The sequence below is a fragment of the Canis lupus genome, chromosome 2 (assembly GCF_003254725.2).
Source record: "Canis lupus dingo isolate Sandy chromosome 2, ASM325472v2, whole genome shotgun sequence".
Classification (NCBI taxonomy): Eukaryota; Metazoa; Chordata; class Mammalia; order Carnivora; family Canidae; genus Canis; species Canis lupus.
Window position 1 is genome coordinate 82,547,437 of NC_064244.1, and position 17,608 is coordinate 82,565,044.

The 17,608-nt window shown below is 42.2% G+C and overlaps 1 protein-coding gene across 22 annotated transcripts in view; it reads right to left on the bottom strand.

Moving 5' to 3' along the window:
* VPS13D (vacuolar protein sorting 13 homolog D) overlaps window positions 1-17,608 on the bottom strand; it is a 316,308-nt gene that overhangs the window by 94,386 nt on the left and 204,314 nt on the right. For 21 of the 22 annotated variants that reach the window (XM_049107151.1, XM_049107184.1, XM_049107181.1 and 18 more), the window contains 6 exons: window positions 13,757-13,920; window positions 12,657-12,765; window positions 10,337-10,516; window positions 8,445-8,561; window positions 7,269-7,418; window positions 616-765 (listed from right to left, as the gene is read on the bottom strand). In XM_049107151.1, the coding sequence (XP_048963108.1) occupies window positions 616-765; window positions 7,269-7,418; window positions 8,445-8,561; window positions 10,337-10,516; window positions 12,657-12,765; window positions 13,757-13,920 (870 nt within the window). Of the gene's footprint in view, window positions 1-615; window positions 766-7,268; window positions 7,419-8,444; window positions 8,562-10,336; window positions 10,517-12,656; window positions 12,766-13,682; window positions 13,921-17,608 lie in introns of those variants that run through there. The other variant, XR_007409292.1, reaches the window with a different exon arrangement.

Genomic DNA, 17,608 nt, shown 5'->3' on the forward strand with positions numbered 1-17,608 from the left:
TGCGGTGGACAGGGTTATGGTGCTGAGCTCACATGGACAGCAGCTAGTTTAAGGAGCAGTAGAATTGGAGGGCCCCCACTGGTAATGGTGACAGAGGCCCGAAATATGGAAGCAACCTCTTAGCTCCCACTTTTCCAGAATTTGCTGCCGTTATCAGCTCACTCATATGTGAAAAATTCTCCAGGAAAGAAAGTTTATCTCTTTTGAACAACATGCTTTTATTAAACAGCGTGTTAGCTTATGTGGGAGGACATCTGTCCCGAGGTCAGACCCCTCCTACCACTCCCTTTCTAATTATTCTATTTTAATAACACATCTGGATCATGCCTGGTCCTGACCAATCTGGAAGATGTTATGCTTTCCCACAGAGACTTTTTACTCTGACAAATACAGGCTCCGCCCCTACAAACTGGGCACTCTCACATGCAGTTGAAGCCACAGTTGAGAATACAAGGTGCTAAGAGCAGTTATTGTAAATCCCTCTACACCACGGAGTTAAGTCCACAGGACAACTTCCAGCCACACCCCGCACTGCTGTTCAGGGACTCAGCTGTGAGGGAACCCATCAGCCTCCTGCCACCATGCCAAGCCCACCAGGCTCTCCCCTCAGCCTACCTTGTAGATGTTGGTCAGTGCGCTCTTACTGGGGAACTTTACTGCATTCACTTGCACGGCAGGGCCGGTCTCGATGACCTCATTCTCGTTGCTCAGGGGAGTCACGTAGAGCATGAAGGGCTGAGTAGTTCCAATGAGCTGATTGTCCACCTGGCACATGAAAAAGCAGCAAAACAAAACAAGAACAGACAACTGCTCAGTTCTCAGCTACCATTGAGTGGGGTCTCATCCTATGCAGGACACTCAGAGAAAGTACTGCTGCCATTTTGCTCTAGAAAAATTCATTCTGGGATCCCTGGGTGGCTCAGCAGTTGAGCGCCTGCCTTCGGCCCAGGGCGTGATCCTGGAGACCCGGGATTGAGTCCCATGTCAGGCTCCCTTCATGGATCCTGCTTCTCCCTCTGCCTGTGTCTCTGCCTCTCTCTCTCTCTCTCTGTCTGTCTCTCATGAATAAATAAATAAAACCTTTAAAAGAAAAAAAAAATTCATTCTCGCTGCAGAGCAGCACTAATTGCAGTAGGGATGGCAACAGAAGCTCTCCTTTATGAGGTGAGTACTATGTGCCAAGCACCAAGCTAGCCTGATGCAGGATCTGAGTCACAGGACACCTGTCAAGAGTTACTGCAGTCAGGGTCCCACTGCAGCCCTAACCACCGCCTCCTTATGGCACAGATGAAGGAGCTGAGGAGAGAGCCCCTTGACCCCAAGCCCAGTGCTCCTGACCACTAGGATACAGATGAATGAAGTGAAGCGACACCAGACCGGGAAAACTAGGGAATCAGTGCTTGCCTGGCCACCAAATGGAAATAGCGGCCTTTCCCAAAGTCGAGTCCCTGTTGGGAATTAAATGATGAAGCGGCATCAGGCACTGCTCTATTCGCCCACAGCCGTCAGCACCATAGCTGAGTGTGCACTCTGCACCGCGCTATGGTTGTGGACGGCAAAAGGCTCATGCGGGGAGCACCCACCCCCACTTGCTTGTGTCAAAGCTCCGAATCAGGATGAGGGAAGAGAACATCCGTTGGGAACCTCTGTGTGTACTTCCCACACATTACTTAGCACATCCCTTACTACAACCCTAAAGGCTAAGATTATTCCTCCCCATTTTATAAACGAGTAAACAGAAGCTTAGGGAACTCAGATCACTTGCCCACATTCACACGGCTAAGTGAAACGGAAGAGTTGGGACTCAAATGGAGGTGTTTCTGGCCCCAAATACTGTGACCCTCCCATTATGCCACACGGCCTGCCACGCAGCCACCTGTAGAGCCGGCTGGCTCTCAAGCTGCTGAGATAAGGGTGAGGGACCGTGAACACATTTTCCTACTTCCATCCTTGCCCTGATCGTGTACTCCCTGCACAGCAGCAAAGTGATCTTTCAAAAATACAAATCAAGTCATGTCCCTCCTCCCTTTACATCTGTCTGTCAGTGGCTTCCTTTCCTCTTGGGATGAAACCAAACTTCTCACCACGCCATGACACACAGTGCCTACTTCCCCGTCTTTAGCACACAGCACTCCCCTCCAGGTCCACTACAACCCCCACACATGAGCCTGCTGGCTATTCCCCAAAAGGGGGGCAACTGTCCTCTCAGAGTCTGAATTCTGAGGGAAAGCTTCTGACCCTAACATCCTTCTGCACTCATTCTCTTCCTTCAAGCTCAGCTCTCACTTCTTCGGGAGGAACTTCCCAGGCCACTTCACCTAAAGAGTAGCACCATCCTTCTGTATTCTTTTTAGCAATTCCCACTGGTGCCAATCATTATACTCGCCTGCTTGGGACCTTACAGGCTGCCTCCTTCCCGAGGCTGTAATTAGCCCAAAGGAAGCTGAGCCTTCATCTTCTGAGTCACGGCTGTATCGCTAGAGCCTAGTGCCATGCCCGGGGCACTGCTGCTGCTCTAAGAATTTACTCACTAAATGAATGACCTGTCATATCCAATAGAGGAAACACAAAAGTTCTCACCTTACTCTAACCTCTCCTTTATTCTTTCCCCAAACACATTTGATACAAGATGTATAAGAGTTATGAATTCTAGTTTTATTCTGCCAATTAGATTAGATGCTCCCTAAGGACGGGACCATTATTTTCTATTTTTAAACGTCCTTTCTCCCAATGCTGTCATCATAGTAAACTCTCAAATCTGTTTACTTTCTATGACTTACAGCCCACATTAAATCAAGAGGTATTATAGCAGAAAAAAAATTTTGATTAAAAAGTTAATGAAATTCACAAAGCTCAAATGGCTCCTTGAATTTTCTCTCTGAGGTTAAAAAAAAAAAAGACAAAGATAATAACTTTCTATCTGTCCTCAATCAAATGGGATGTGATTAGCCTGAACAATTTGCTCTTTGTGATATAAGACAAAAGAAAACATTTTTCTGAAAGGAGTTTTGGTATGGACAGCAGTGCATGGGTCCTGCAGGAGGACACCCTGGAGATGGGCACAGACTGCCCACTTCCAGGAGGAACACAGGGTGCCCACCTGGGGAAAGAACCACAGTCTAGGTCTTTGGATCCTTCTTCTGGAAATGTTTACCAGGAACTGGTTTCCTGGACACATTAATCCTGCTGGCAGCTGGAAAGAAAAGCTGCAAGCATGATGCTACAAACAGAACAGCTGTCTTGACGGCATGACAACAAAACTCTAGCGGAGGGCAGCGCCGGTGGCCCAGCGGTTTGGCCCAGGGTGTGGTCCTGGAGACCTGGGATCGGGTCCCGTGTCGGGCTCCCTGCGTGGAGCCTGCTTCTCCCCCTCCCTCTGCCTGTGTCTCTGCCTCTCTCTCTCTCTGTCATGAATAAATAAATAAAATCTTAAACAAACAAAAAAAAACCCCTCTAATGGAAACTGTCAAAATCAACCTTATCAGAGCTCTGAAAGTTAACCAAACGCTTGCAACAATCCAGGGGTCATTTACTGGAGAAAGTTAGCTGAAAGGCAGCATGAACGGCCAGCTCTGTGGCATTCCCACGGTCCCCTCCCCAGGTCTGCAGTGGCCTTGAAAGTCAAGAGCCAGCCACACAACCCAGTGGCCAGTGCGGGGACAGGACAAGCTTTCAGCTCCTCCCAAAAGCTCCGTCCCCCAGACAACTGTCAAGTTTTTGGCTTGTCTGGCACCTCTCCTTCTCCTGGTATCAGTGATTTGTGTCTTCTCTTTTTTCTCTCGTGATCAGACTCCTTAGAAGTTTGTTAGTTTAACTGATCTTCTCAAAGATACAGCTTTTGACCCATTTCCTCCTTTTTTTCCATGGTTGTTCACTGAAAGTGAATCACTGAAGTGATTTCCACTGGGATTCTTAGTTTTATTTCCTTTCTTCTGCTTATTTGGGACTTACTTTGTTGTTGTTTAGTTTCTTAAGATGATACCTGAGTCCATAGTTTCCCGAACTTTCTCCTCTAATACAGCTATAAATCTCCCTTCGGTACAGGTCCAGGAGCGTTCCACCAACTTTGACATGTTGTGTTTTTGTCTTTATTCAGTTCAAATATATTCTAATTTCTCTTTTGATTTCTTTTTTGATCTCTGAGCTATTTCAGAAGTGTGTTTTTTAGTTTCCAATCATCTGGGGGACTTTTCCAACTATCTTTCTGCTATTTCTACTTTGATTCCATTGTCATCAGAGAATAGACTGTGTGTGACTTGAATCCTTTTGCACTTGGGCGTTGCTTTCTGGTCCAGAATATGGTCTCTCTTGGAAGTTTCCTGCACACTGGGGAAGAACATGTTTTCTGCTGTTGCTGGGTGGGCTGCTGGATAAACGTCAATTGGGCTACTTGGCTGGCAGTGCTATTCAAGTCTCATATGCCTTTGATGAGCTGCTGCTTATTTGATAATTCTATCAATTATTCAGAGAGCGTAGTGAAATTTTCCACTATAATCGTGTACTTGTCCATTTCTTCTTTCACTGCTATCAGTTTTTGCTTCCTGTATTTCAAAGCCCTACGTTCAGGTACATAAATAGTCGGGATCGTTATATCCTCTTGATAAACCATCTCTTTTATCATTAGGAAACTACCTTCCTTATTCCTGTTAACATGCTTTGCTCTGTAATAGATTCTGACAGGAATCTAGCCGTTCCCACTTTCTTAGGACTAGTTCCAGCTCAGTACGTCTTTTTTCCATTCTTTTTAACCTATTTGTGTCTTTAATTTACTATGTTCCTTGGAGGCAGCACATACTTGGAACTCGATTTTTAATCCAATCTGATCATCTCTGCCTTTCAGTTGGAGGTGTTTATTAACATTTATGTTTATTTAATTGGTACAGTTAGGTTTGAATGAGTCTACCATCTTGCTATTTGTTTCCTATTTGTCTCATCTGTTCTTTCCCATGTTTTCTGCTTGTTATGCCTTCTCTTGGGTTATTCATCTTCTCTCCTTTGTTGGATTATCAGTTGTAGCTCTTTGTTGCCTTAGGGTTTATGGTACTCATCTTTAACTTACCAGTTTACATTCAAATCATAGCAGACTACTTTGCTTTTAAGAACATTACAGTTAACATACTTCCACTTCTCCCCTACCCCTGCTTCATGCTATTGTCATTCTTACCCTAACGTGTTATAGACTCCAAAATATAGTGCTGTCAGTTTTGTCTAAGTAGTTATCTCTTAAAGAGATCTAAAAGATTAGAAAATAATACCATTTACCTGTGTATTTATCATTCCAGGTGCTTTTCATTCCTCTGTATAGATCCAGATTTCCAGCTACTACCATTCCCTTCTGCCTGAATGTTATTATTATTATTATTATTTTAGCATGATGCTGGTAATGAGCTCTTTTAGCTTTTGCACGTCTAAAAGCATTTTTATTTCATTCTAGTTTTTGAAAGATATATTCACTGGGCACAGAATCCTAGGCTGACAGTTTTTCTAGTACTTTAAAGATGTTACTATCTTCTCACTCACATCATTCTCAATGAGAAGTCAGGTCTCATGTTCACTTTTGCTCCTGGCATGTGACAGGTCTTGTTTAATCTGGATATATCATCATTGCTTTTGAGTAATTATGACATACTTTGGTATAGTTTCCTTCATGTGTGTGCATGCACACGCATGCATGTTTGGGTTTGTGCTTGAACTTCTGTGGGTTTAGTTTGGAAAATTTATGGCCAAGATTTCTTCAAATATTTTTTATATGCCCTCTTCTCACTCTTAGCCTTCGAGGACTCCAATTATCCATATGTTAGGTGTTTGAGGTTGTCCCATAGGCCACTGATGCCGTTTTCTTTTTATGGATTATTTTCCTCTGGGCATTTCAATTTGGACACGTTTCATTGCTATATCTTCAAGTTCACTAATTTTTTTTCTGTACTGTGTCACCTGCTATTAATTGAATGCAGTGTGGTTTTCATTTCATTTTAATCTCTAGAAATTTGAGTCTTTCATATCTTCTATGTCTCTACTTAACTTTAGAACAATATACAATGCAGTTATAATAACAGTTTTAATGTCCCTCTCTGAAAATTCTAACATCTGTGTTAGCCTGGGTTAGTTCGACTGATTATTCTCATTATATATTGTGTTTTCCTGCCCCTTTGCACACCTGGTAATTTTTGACAGGATGCCAGATATTGTGAATTTTACTTTGCTGGGTGCTGGGTATTTTTGTATTCCATTAAATCTTGAGCTTTGTTCAGGGATACAGTTAAATTACTTGGAAACAGATCGACCCTTTCCGATTTTCCTTTTATGATTTGTTAGGTAGGTCTGGAACAGTGCTCAGCAGAGGGCTAATTATAGTTCACTACAAAGGCAGGACTTGCTGGAGGATTCTTCCCAACTCACATATGTTATTAGTGTTTCCAGTCTGGCTAGGGGAACAAAATCCATCCCCAGCCCTGGGTGAGCAGCAGATGCATTCCTGATCCTTTTGGATGGTTCAGATGATAGTTTCCTTACATGCATCATTGATCTGTCCTCTGCTAAACGCTCACGGAACCCCTCTGCAGATCTCCTGAGCTTTCTTTCCATGCAGCATGTTCTTCCCAGGTAGGCTACCCTGTGAACTCTAGATGTCTCAGTCTTGGATCCCTCTGCTCTGCCTATTTAGCTCATTCACACTGCTCGGCTCTGTCTCAGTCTCCCTCCTCACAAGGCCATAGTCTGGAAACGTTCTCAAGGCAGTAACTGAGGTGAATGCAGGGCTCAGCTCTTTTGTTCCCCCACATCTCAGGAGTCAGTCTTTTGATGCCTGGTTTACTGTGCTTTAAACCTGCAGTCTCCTTATTTTATCTGAACTTGGGGGTTGCTTCAGGTAAAAGAGTAAATCTGGCCCCTGTTAGTACATCTTGGCCAGAAGCATAGTCCAGTTCCTTTATTTTTTTTCTCTGTATAATGAACTTCGATTCCCCTAATGATGGTTACATGATTTCCTGTTATTTTTTCCTATTGGCAAATGGGGAATCATGGGCCACCTTCCTCCACACCACTTTGACTAAATTATCTAAGTTACGGATGAACTGGCTACTATATAGAAAAATTGGTGAAATAAACATAGACAACAACAATTATTTTCATAGAATACTTTTTTGAAAGCCACAGTAAGATATTTCTGCCAAAGCATTAATGTTTTTAGAACACCAAACACTGGACCTAGGTGGGTACTCAGTAAGAACACAAGGAGATTTAACAAGTTCTAAACGCCCCTCCATTACCTGTACATCCTGTATGCTGAGCTCAAGCATGTGACTCGTTGCCAACTGTGTATAATGCACATTGATTCCTGTAAGACTTGCAAAAACCAGTTCTTCTGGGACTTTATTAATTAAGGACAACCCAATTCCACCTTCTAACTTCACAAGCACCTGAAAGGAAACCAAAATACAACACAATGACAGTTTAAAAAGAGGCCAAAAAAAAAAAAAAAAAAGAGGTCAAAGTAGCCAGGAGAGTACAAAATAAATGGCCTTATATCCCTCTACTTTACCTCTGAGCAGGTGAAAGCCACTTAGACAAGAGTCATATTATCCAACTCCAGCCTCTCACTAGGAGCCTTTCTCTCAGGGCACAGTGCACACCCCACCCAGAACTCCAAAGTGATAGGATATGATAATACCTCTCTCAGAGTACTGAGGACATTTGCATTTCATTACAGTTAAGTAACTGAGAATCCTTCTCCCTATTTGGGATGCAAGCTTTTTAGTAAGCTAGTTACTGAACTTCCATAATATCCAACACAGTGCTTTACATGTAGGGCCTTAATTTTTTTCTAAATCACTGAATAAATATCCAGTAAGTGTACATTTTCATCTTCACCTCAGATTCCTTTCTTTTTTTTTTTTAAGATTTTATTTATTTATTCATGAGAGACACATGCAGAGAGAGGCAGAAACACAGACAGAGGGAGAAGCAGGCTCTATGGAGGGAGCCTGACGTGGGACTCGATCCCGGGACCCCAGGGTCATGGCCTGAGCTGAAGGCAGCACTAAACTGCTGAGCCACCTGGGCTGCTCCTCAGGTTCCTTTTCAAACTTTCACTTTCCAAAACCCAAACAAGGGAGAGAGGAAGAAAGATGACAAGAGAAAACTGGGGCCCCTCAAAAAATCTAGTTTGCCTATTCTTGATCCTCAGTCCTGTAAAAATTCAATTTTTTTTCTTTATTGTCATCTTATTTCAGCGATCATTATTACACTCCCATTCAACTTTAGCTGTCATTTAATTAACATGTTCACACATTCATGTTGTGATGACATTAAACACCATGAAGCAACAGCTATGTTTAGAATTCACAAGGGCAGAGAGAAAATAGGTCTAAAACTGAGAAAACCACAGAGCAAAATTCTAAACAAATTAATGATAAAGAAATGAATTTGCAATACTTAAAACTTACTTCCAATTCCTGCTCTGTGTCTGGGTTCTTTAATTTCTGTACCTCTTGTTCAGTAACAGGAAGTTCATCCACTTCATACGATGAACGATCACTTTTCCGTTGGGAGAAATCTGTTATCTGAAGTTGAATAAAACACTGTACTAAGAGGGCTCATACTTCCACAGCGAAACCTGTTCCATATCAACTGTAGAGGTCAAAAGTCACTATCTGCTCCATAATCTTATGGAAGTTAAGGGTTTTGGAAGCACTGCCAAGTAAGACTTGGGTAATAATAAAGTAAACTTGGTTTTAAGTCTACACGGCAAATGCCACGCTAGACCTTGAGAGCCTCAGATGGTGAGGGTCAGGCATCATCGACAGGTGATCTAGAATTACTGGTCAAGTCAAAGTATGCAAACCTCAACATCACTGCATTCAATGTTTGCCTTAAAAGAGTGCTTGTACAAGAGATATTGTGGATTATGATATACCTCAGAGAGTTCACTGGTGCACACCAGCATCCTCCCTCTTTCCCTCAGCTCTTTCATTACACCGTGACCTGATAAACCTGTATCTCCAGTACAGATCTCTCTCCCTTGAGCGTCAGACCCATATTTACACTGACTGATGGACACTTTCATGTGGACAGCATTTACTAACAAGTCCAAAACATAACTCCTCATTTCTCCCAGAAGTCAGCTCTGTATTCATATCTCAGTGACATGGATTACTGTCCTCCAAGTTGCCCAACTCAGAATCCTGAAGGCTATTCCTGGCTCCTTCCTCTCTCTCATCCTCACCACCTTCAATCAATCACTACATCTGCCAGACTCTACTCCTCGATAAGTTCCCATTTCTGCTTGGTTCTCGCCAACCTCTTCAGGAGCACCCCTGCCACGCTCCAGTACGGGCTGCCATAATCTCTCATCCAGATCACTGCAGTTGCCCTCAGCTGGTCTTCTATCTCTAGTTTTCATCTGCTCTAGTCCTCCACGTTGGAGACAGAATGAGCAATGTAAAATAAATTTCTGGTCGTGTCATTCCCTGACTGCACTGTCACAGAAAACCCACATAACTTGTAGCATCTATCAGGCTTTTTGTAATCTGGCCCCTGCTTCTGTCTCCAGCATTATCTTGGCGCATACTCTCTGTGCCAATTGGGCCACTCCCTTTTATCTCCAGGCCTTCGTTTATCAACTTTGCAAATCCTATATGATTTATTACGTTGTTGGCTTCTTGTTTGTCTACCCCTCCAGAATGTGAGCTCCAAGACCGCAGGGAATTTTGTCCATTTGTTCAGTAGTATGTACTCAGTACTGAGAATCGTGCTTGGCTCTAAGAAATGCTCAGTAAATAACTGTTGAATGAGCACTATTATTAGGGCACAGATCCTCCACCTTCCCTTTTGATTTGGCTAACTCCTTTCAGTCAAGGACTGAAAACTCAGCTTAAATATTACTCCTCTTAGGAAGCCTCCAAGTCCGGGAATGTAAATCCTTCCCGCGCACTCTGTAGAACACCCTCCACTCCTGCTTTCAAAACACAATACTGTCATTGTCTGACCAAGGACCTCATGTATCTTGTTATTAATGTTGTTAATATATCAATTATTTATTTATTATTTTTAATTATTTAAATATTTACAATATATAATGATTGAAAATAATCATATGTACTATTCTCGGTATTGCCTTCTTTAATTCTCATACCTTTTTTATATCATCTTATATTTTTATACTTTGATTCTTATAACAACTTTATGAAGTAGGTCTTATACCCCCATTTTATAAACAAGGACATTATACTCCCATAGCCAACATAAATGTTTCAATAAGTATTTGTTAAATGAATAACCCAATGTGTGGGGGGAAAGTACAGTGAGATTCACATCAGTTCTTATGATAAATTATCACCTGGAGTGCTCTAGTTGGTCCATCTGGGATGACTCTGATGGATAACATTCCGGAACCAGGTCTCATTTTTTGGTTGATAAACTGTTGTTCAGGTGGAACTGGCCCCAAAAGCTCCATGGAAGTATCAGGACCAAGAACAACTTCAGCTCCATCAAACAAACCAGAAAGCCCTCCTTTGGCCTAAAAGAATAAAGAAGTCTAAGAAAAGGGAAAGGCACTGACTTTGACAATTTAACATGTCATTTTAAACAAGTTATCAAATTTAAATTCTCTTTTGAAGTGTCATGGTCAATTTTTAACAAAGTATTTACTGTTTCTTCAGCTTTACTGAAGATGAAAACCAGGAGGATTATCTGGGAAAGATGGAAAGTTATGCTATATGAATTTAGGGAATTCTGAGTAAGAACAGAGTATATTGGTTTAGTCATAACTTCTAGTCATTAAAATAAGCTTTAAAAACGTACCAAAGTCCTGTTTCTCTGAGTATTCTCATTTGGGTTTGCTTAAAAATCTGAAACATTCTGAAAATAAATCAATTATAACTATCATTCAGCTTTCCAATAAGAAGCAAATTCTAGAGTTGAAAACCTCCCCAAACAGGTCTACGGTTGGAGAGTCAGCTCAAATATTCAAAAGATGGCATCTCTTCTAAAATGAAACAGGGAACGGTGAATGTCATCTGAGAGCCAGCTATTCAGATCATTGGAGGAAAGTATCTTCTTTGCCCCAAGCAAAATGGAAGTTTACTGGACCGTGCCTATGGAACAGCAGATACAGGGCTAGAGAAGACAATGGCTAGAGTGTCTCAATCCCCTTTGTTAATTTTTAAATATGAGTAACGAAAAGGAAACTCTGAGCTGGGTTTACAGGAGAGATTTCAACATGGAGAAAGCATTTTATGATTGTTTTAAGTTTGGAAAGAAAGTGTGTACACAACCTTAACAGGGCAGTGTCAGAAGATGTTTAATGCCCTCAATTACTTTATTTAGAATAATAAGGTTGACACAAGCTTATTTCCCTAACCAAAGCACACCCTGCTCGGCTAAATACTGTTATTATGGGGTCATTCACAACCACAGAAATGATGAAATAGATTCAAGAAACAACAAACACCAGAAAAGGATTCCGAGGCGGGGTGGGGGAAGGGCTGTTCTAAGAGAATTCGAATTACATGGGCTTTAGGAACAAACCGGAAGGAAAGTCCAGGTCAGACCCAGGACCCAACAATTACAGCGCGCCCTCTCTTGCCTCCAGAAGCCTGAATTGTATTGCTAATTGAAAATCACAAATCCATTCCAGATGTGTGCCTCATAGAAGCAAGCAGCTTATGTTTGACAAGAAAAGCTCAGGGCAAGAGAGATAAAATAAATCTCACCAAACAGCAGGCAGAGGCTCCTTCTAATTTTGCTCATTGCCCTGGAGAACCTCCTCCCACTGTGAAGGGACAGGCTGGTATCCACCAGGGACTAACACATTAAGAGTCCTCTAGCCAGGGACTGATGCTCTCCTATGTATCTTTTTTTGGGGTAAAGTCCTGGGCTGAGGCAGAGACTGCACCAGGTCACACATGTTGTTCAGCTCTATGCCCAAACCTCTGCGACAACATCCTACCTACTCATCTCAGACCCATGGCCTCATTTCTGGCCTGAAGACAGAAAGGCAGAAAATCCAAACTCCTGGTAATTTTCTAAACACATATTTGCTTAGAAAGTACCTGGCAGTTTACCATGAGGTAGACAGATTGAAGACAAAAGAAACTGACCAGCAATCTTCATTCTGACATTTGCTATAATAATTAAATGCTTATTTGGGCACCATTAAGAATGCAGAAATAAACAGAATCTGGAAAATATAGAACCCATGATGATGGCTCACCACCTCCTAGAACACTTCACAAAAGTCTGTTGTAGATATTAGATTAACTCCACAGGACTAAAACCAATCCGCTGAAGTTGGGGGTAGACCTTTAGCTGGCATTTTTCTTTCTTTCTTTTAAAAATTACAAAAAAAAAAAAAAAAAATTACATAGGTAATTTATATCGCCAAAGAAAAACAATCCAGATAAGCCAAGAAAAAAAAAAAATCCCATTACTTACAGGCAATCATTCCCAATACATTTTTTATATATCATATTCTTAATATTTTAAGAATATTTCCCCCTAAATACACACAGATGCACAACAAAAGTTCCTTGAGTTTCCTAGCTATGTTTGTTCTATAATGATTTCCCCTTTTCAATGTGTGTATCTTAATTGAGACTTTGCTTCGAGGGCGGCTCAACCACGGCTTGCTGCAACTGAGGGTGTCAAACACTACTGACCTGGACAACCAACCCATGCAAACCACAGGTCAGTTTTCCTTCCCGGAAACTCCATGTCTGAGTTGTGCTTCGCCTGCGATCAGGCTTTCTTAGCATCAGTGGCTCATATCTGGAATATGGGAAAATGCAGTGAGTCCTCGGAGTCAAATATGTTAGGCCTAAAGAGAATATCAGGATTGTGGTTTTCCTCTTTTTTCTTCCAATATCCTCCACCCTTAAAATTAATGGGCAGATAGCCTGAACCCCATGGCAGCTAGGTATCTCTTAATGAGAGAAGAGGAATAAGACAAAATGGAAAGCAACAAACGGGACACACAAAGGAGTTCCAATATTTTTAAGGATTCACAGTAAATGAAATAATCAGGTCCCTGCATTCCCACAGCAACAAGCTGTCATCAGTTTGAGAAGGGTCGTCTGCCAAATAGGTCTGAAAATATTTTCAAGAGGCTTTGTCTATTAAATTTCCAATTACTTTTATTTTATATTGGGTTTTCACTTTAAAGTCATGTAAAGTCTTTTGAAAGTGAATAAGGTATCAACTGGAAACAAATATACTGACTGCATAAAGAAACTAAGGCACAAGGAAAAAAAAAAAAAAACCTGGGGGGGGGGAGGAGAAACTAAGGCACAGGCAAATCAAGTAACTTAGTTACCAAGTAACTTAGTTGTCCCTGATAACTGATTTGAATCCGAGGCGTTGGTCATAAAAACGCATTTGATTATTCTCTCAATAATTTATTTCTGCTTTTAAAAGATTTAACAAGATTCTTAAAAAATTCTTTAAAAATCTGCTCACTTCTACGAAGGAATGGAGTGGAGGTTTAGTGCAAAGAGATAATTCACTTTTTCATAACATATCCTTCTTACTGTTGGATTTTTTTTAAACGTCTGCATGGGCATTTCAACAACAGCTTAACAAAAATAAAATAAAGACCCCAAAACTCATATTTGGGAATGTGACAGGTCTCTCACTGAAGAAAAACACAATATAAAATATAAAAATTCTTACTTCATTTACAGACTCACTTTTTGGTGTGAATCTCCACCGAAACGGAGTTTAGAAGCAATGGGCTCGCATCAAAAGTTGCCTAGCAAAGTACCTGTTGTCGGTTACGGCAGCGAGACCCGCGATGTCCAAGATGGCGGAGCCCTCGGGGGAGCGGGCCGCAGGGGGCTTGCTGGGGTTGTGAGGCACCGAAGACCCCTCGTGGGCCAGCATGCCCGCGCCCGTCATCCTCCACAGCTGCGAGCGCTTCCCGGGCTCCTGGGGGCAGAGACACGCGGACACAGGGAGCCGTCACGGGCAGCCACGCCTCAGGCAAGGGCGTCAAGGGCTTCCACGCAGGCTACGTTCTCAAGTGGAAACTACCCTCAAAGGCACTGTCTACACTACATACATGCTCAATTCTAACTTCCGCTGTTGTCAATCCCAAGCTGCACTGTGGATGAAATATGCCGAACTCTTGTACCAAACAACCAAACGTTACAAATAATGCATTTAATTTTAAGAATGTATTCTTTTCATATACTCAGTATTTTCTAAGCAAACTAGTGGGTTGGGGTTCAATCCAGTTTCCATTAGCTGCATTGCTAGGGTAACTGCTGTCCCAGGTGGTGACCGTCGGGTACCCTTACCTTCAAGAGGGATCCAGTTCTATAAACTATATACGATATTCTTTATATTTGATCACTGGTAATCCTCATAACTGGCAGACCACTAGAATTTACCAGATGTCTTCTCCCTTTTCGTGTTTATAATGGAAGTATACTATATTGGTGGTTTCCAATTTATAAATTGATTATATTCAAATATAGTTGACTGAATTCAAAGGTTATACTAAGTTGCGGTTAATTCTAAATATAGTTTCTTCTTTGGAATATTTTATACACAGCACTTGGACTTCTAGGTCAACCCACGGAAGTCTATAGATTCCGTTATATTTCAAATGTAATAATAACAACAATACATTGAGAATTTACCATGTGCCAGTCAGTGATCATGGACTTCCATGTAGTAGCTCATTTAATCCTTAACACAATCCAATGACACATATTCTATTATTATCTTTATCACAGGTAAGGAAGTTATTTTCTTCAAGTTATAAAGAAACTTCCCCCGGCCACATAACCAGTAGGCGGTGATTTCACCTCCACAGCCTGATTTCAAAGCCAACATACTTAACTATTTTACTCACATGGCCTTTCTAACACAATCCAGATATTCTAGTTCAGTACCCCTAACTATCTAGGATACTTCCTGTGTGAAGGTAACTCCCCCAGCTAGACCTGTCAGGATCACATCCACTCTTCCAGCTGAGCTCCTTCAGAGCAACCAACACTTGTGGGTACCGTACACAGGGCACTGGGTACCATGCTGCCCCTGTGCAGGAAACACAGCTTGGGCATTACATTCCACAGTCAAAACTAACAAAGTCATATGAATGCTGGAGTCAAGCACCGGGATTTGAGATCCAGCTGCACCATTTATAAGCTGAATGACCTTGGACGGGTTATTAAATCCCTCTTAGAGCCTCTGTTTCCTGATCCGTCAAAGGGGGAAATTCAGCTCCCTTTTAGGGTTCTTGTGATAAGTGTAACAAATAGAAGGCACTTAGCGCATGCCAGGCACAGGGTGTGGCCTCACTAAATGTTTACTGTGTTGTTCTGACTACAATTCTTCACCCAGCACTTTATCTACCTCATCTTAGTTGATCTTTCTCACAAACCTGTTAGATCAGTAAGAAAATGAGGCTCAATGAGGAATGTAAAATACCAGATATCATATATCCTTAAGTGGCAAAACCAAAACTCAGACCCAGGAAGATATGCTCCTCTTTTTCCTGTGTGCTACGGCCTCCTGTGTCTGTAAAGACAGAGGAAACTGAGCTGCACACATGCAATCCCCACGTGCTCACTTCTGCGTTCAAAATGAGAAAGCACCTCGATCCGAGGTGCCAAAACCACATGGGAAAACAGCTCAATTATCCTGCAGGTGTTCCAGATTGGGAATCAAAGCACAGATGCTGGATGAAATCGAGTTTTCATACATGGATTCCTCTAGTGTCTGCCCTTAAGTGTAGACTCATCAGAGTTGGAAACTACCAACATTTCCATTTAAAAATCTGAGATGTACAATCAATTAATCAATCAAAATCTGAGATATACCATTCTCCTTCCAGTTCCCTAGCCTACCTTCCCTTACAATTTAGCCCTAAAACCTTGAGATGACACTGAGGAAGACAGAAGTCCATGGGGACTGTGAGTGTTGGAGGGGGGACAGCTCAGAGTGTGATGCTGGAGCTCAATGTAGGTGATGATCCATACTAAGGGACTGGAGGCTAGAAGCTTATTGTGTGCTGTCAGAGACAAAGAGAGGTGAGAAGAGCAGTCCTCCGAGCTTGGGGGCTGAAAAAGGTGGCGATCGGAGGCCAAGCCAGGTGCCAGAGTGTGTTTACACGGAGGATGGGGTGCAACTCTGGTGACAGATGATGGGTTACATTCAGAGGAGGTGGTTACATTAGCAAATATGTTCTTAGTGCTGGACAAGGGACTTACAAATATGGAAATGGAGAAAATCAATGTATTTGTGATGCTGGACTGGACTGGAATTGGAAATATCAGTGTGAATTGCTGGTTTTTAATATACTGAGATATAAAAATATGCAAAATAGGGATCCCTGGGTGGCGCAGTGGTTTAGCGCCTGCCTTTGGCCCAGGGCGCGATCCTGGAGATCCGGGATCGAATCCCACGTCAGGCGCCCGGTGCATGGAGCCTGCTTCCCCCTCTGCCTGTGTCTCTGCCTCTCTCTCTCTCACTGTGTGCCTATCATAAAAAAATAATAATAATAAAATAAAATAAAATAAAATAAAATAAAATAAAATAAAATAAAATAAAAATATGCAAAATAGGGGTATCCCTGGGTGGCTCAGTGGTTTGGCGCCTGCCTTCGGCCCAAGGCGTGATCCTGGAGTCCTGGGATCGAGTCCCACATCGGGTTCCCTGCGTGGAGCCTGCTTCTCCCTCTGCCTATGTCTCTGCCTCTCTCTGTCTCTTATGAATAAACAAATAAAATCTCTAAAAAATATACACAAAATAGGAACACATGGGTGGCTCAGTGGTTGAACATCTGCCTTTGGCTCAGGTCGTGATCCCCTGGGATCCTGAGAATGAGTCCCACATTGGGCTCCCTGCATGGAGCCTGACTCTCTCTCTCTGCCTATGTCTCAGTCTCTCTCTCTCTGTGCCTCTAATGAATAAATAAATAAATATTTTAACAATATGCAAAATATATAAATGCTTATATAAAATATGTGTAGGTATATTCTGTATGTACATGTACATATCCTACAGCGTGGGTGCAGGCACACATGTGCAGGTATACATATGTTGTGTGCACATAAAACCCCTAGCTCTGTCCCCTGGGCGAGCCTGGAAATGACATCACAGAGGCAACAAGTGCACCCAGTGAACACATTTTAGCTTTCTAACTTCCATTCTCTGATAAAAGGGATCAGGGTGCCCTGAAGAAGTGGCAAGTCCAGGAATATAGCAGGGAAGGTACAGATGAACCAAGAATAACTTGCTGTTAAAAAGTAAGGATGTGTTCAAAAAATGAGGGGCATAGGTCAAGAGGACACAGAAGATCAAAGAGCTCCCACTGGCCAAATATGGAAACTGAGTGTTAAATATAGATCCTGACAGTAACGGGTAACCCATGGACTCAGAGAGGAATCCATCCTGATGACATACACAATGCTATGGGCTACACTGACACCCCGCCCCAAATTCTTAAGTTGGAGACCGCATCTGAAATTTTGATATGTGGAAATGGAACCTTTGGGTGATCATTAGGTTTAGATCAGGGCATATGAGGAGGACTCTTCCGATGGAATCAGTGCCATTACAAGGAAAGGCATCAACGAGCATACGTTCGTTCTCCCCATCATCCCCG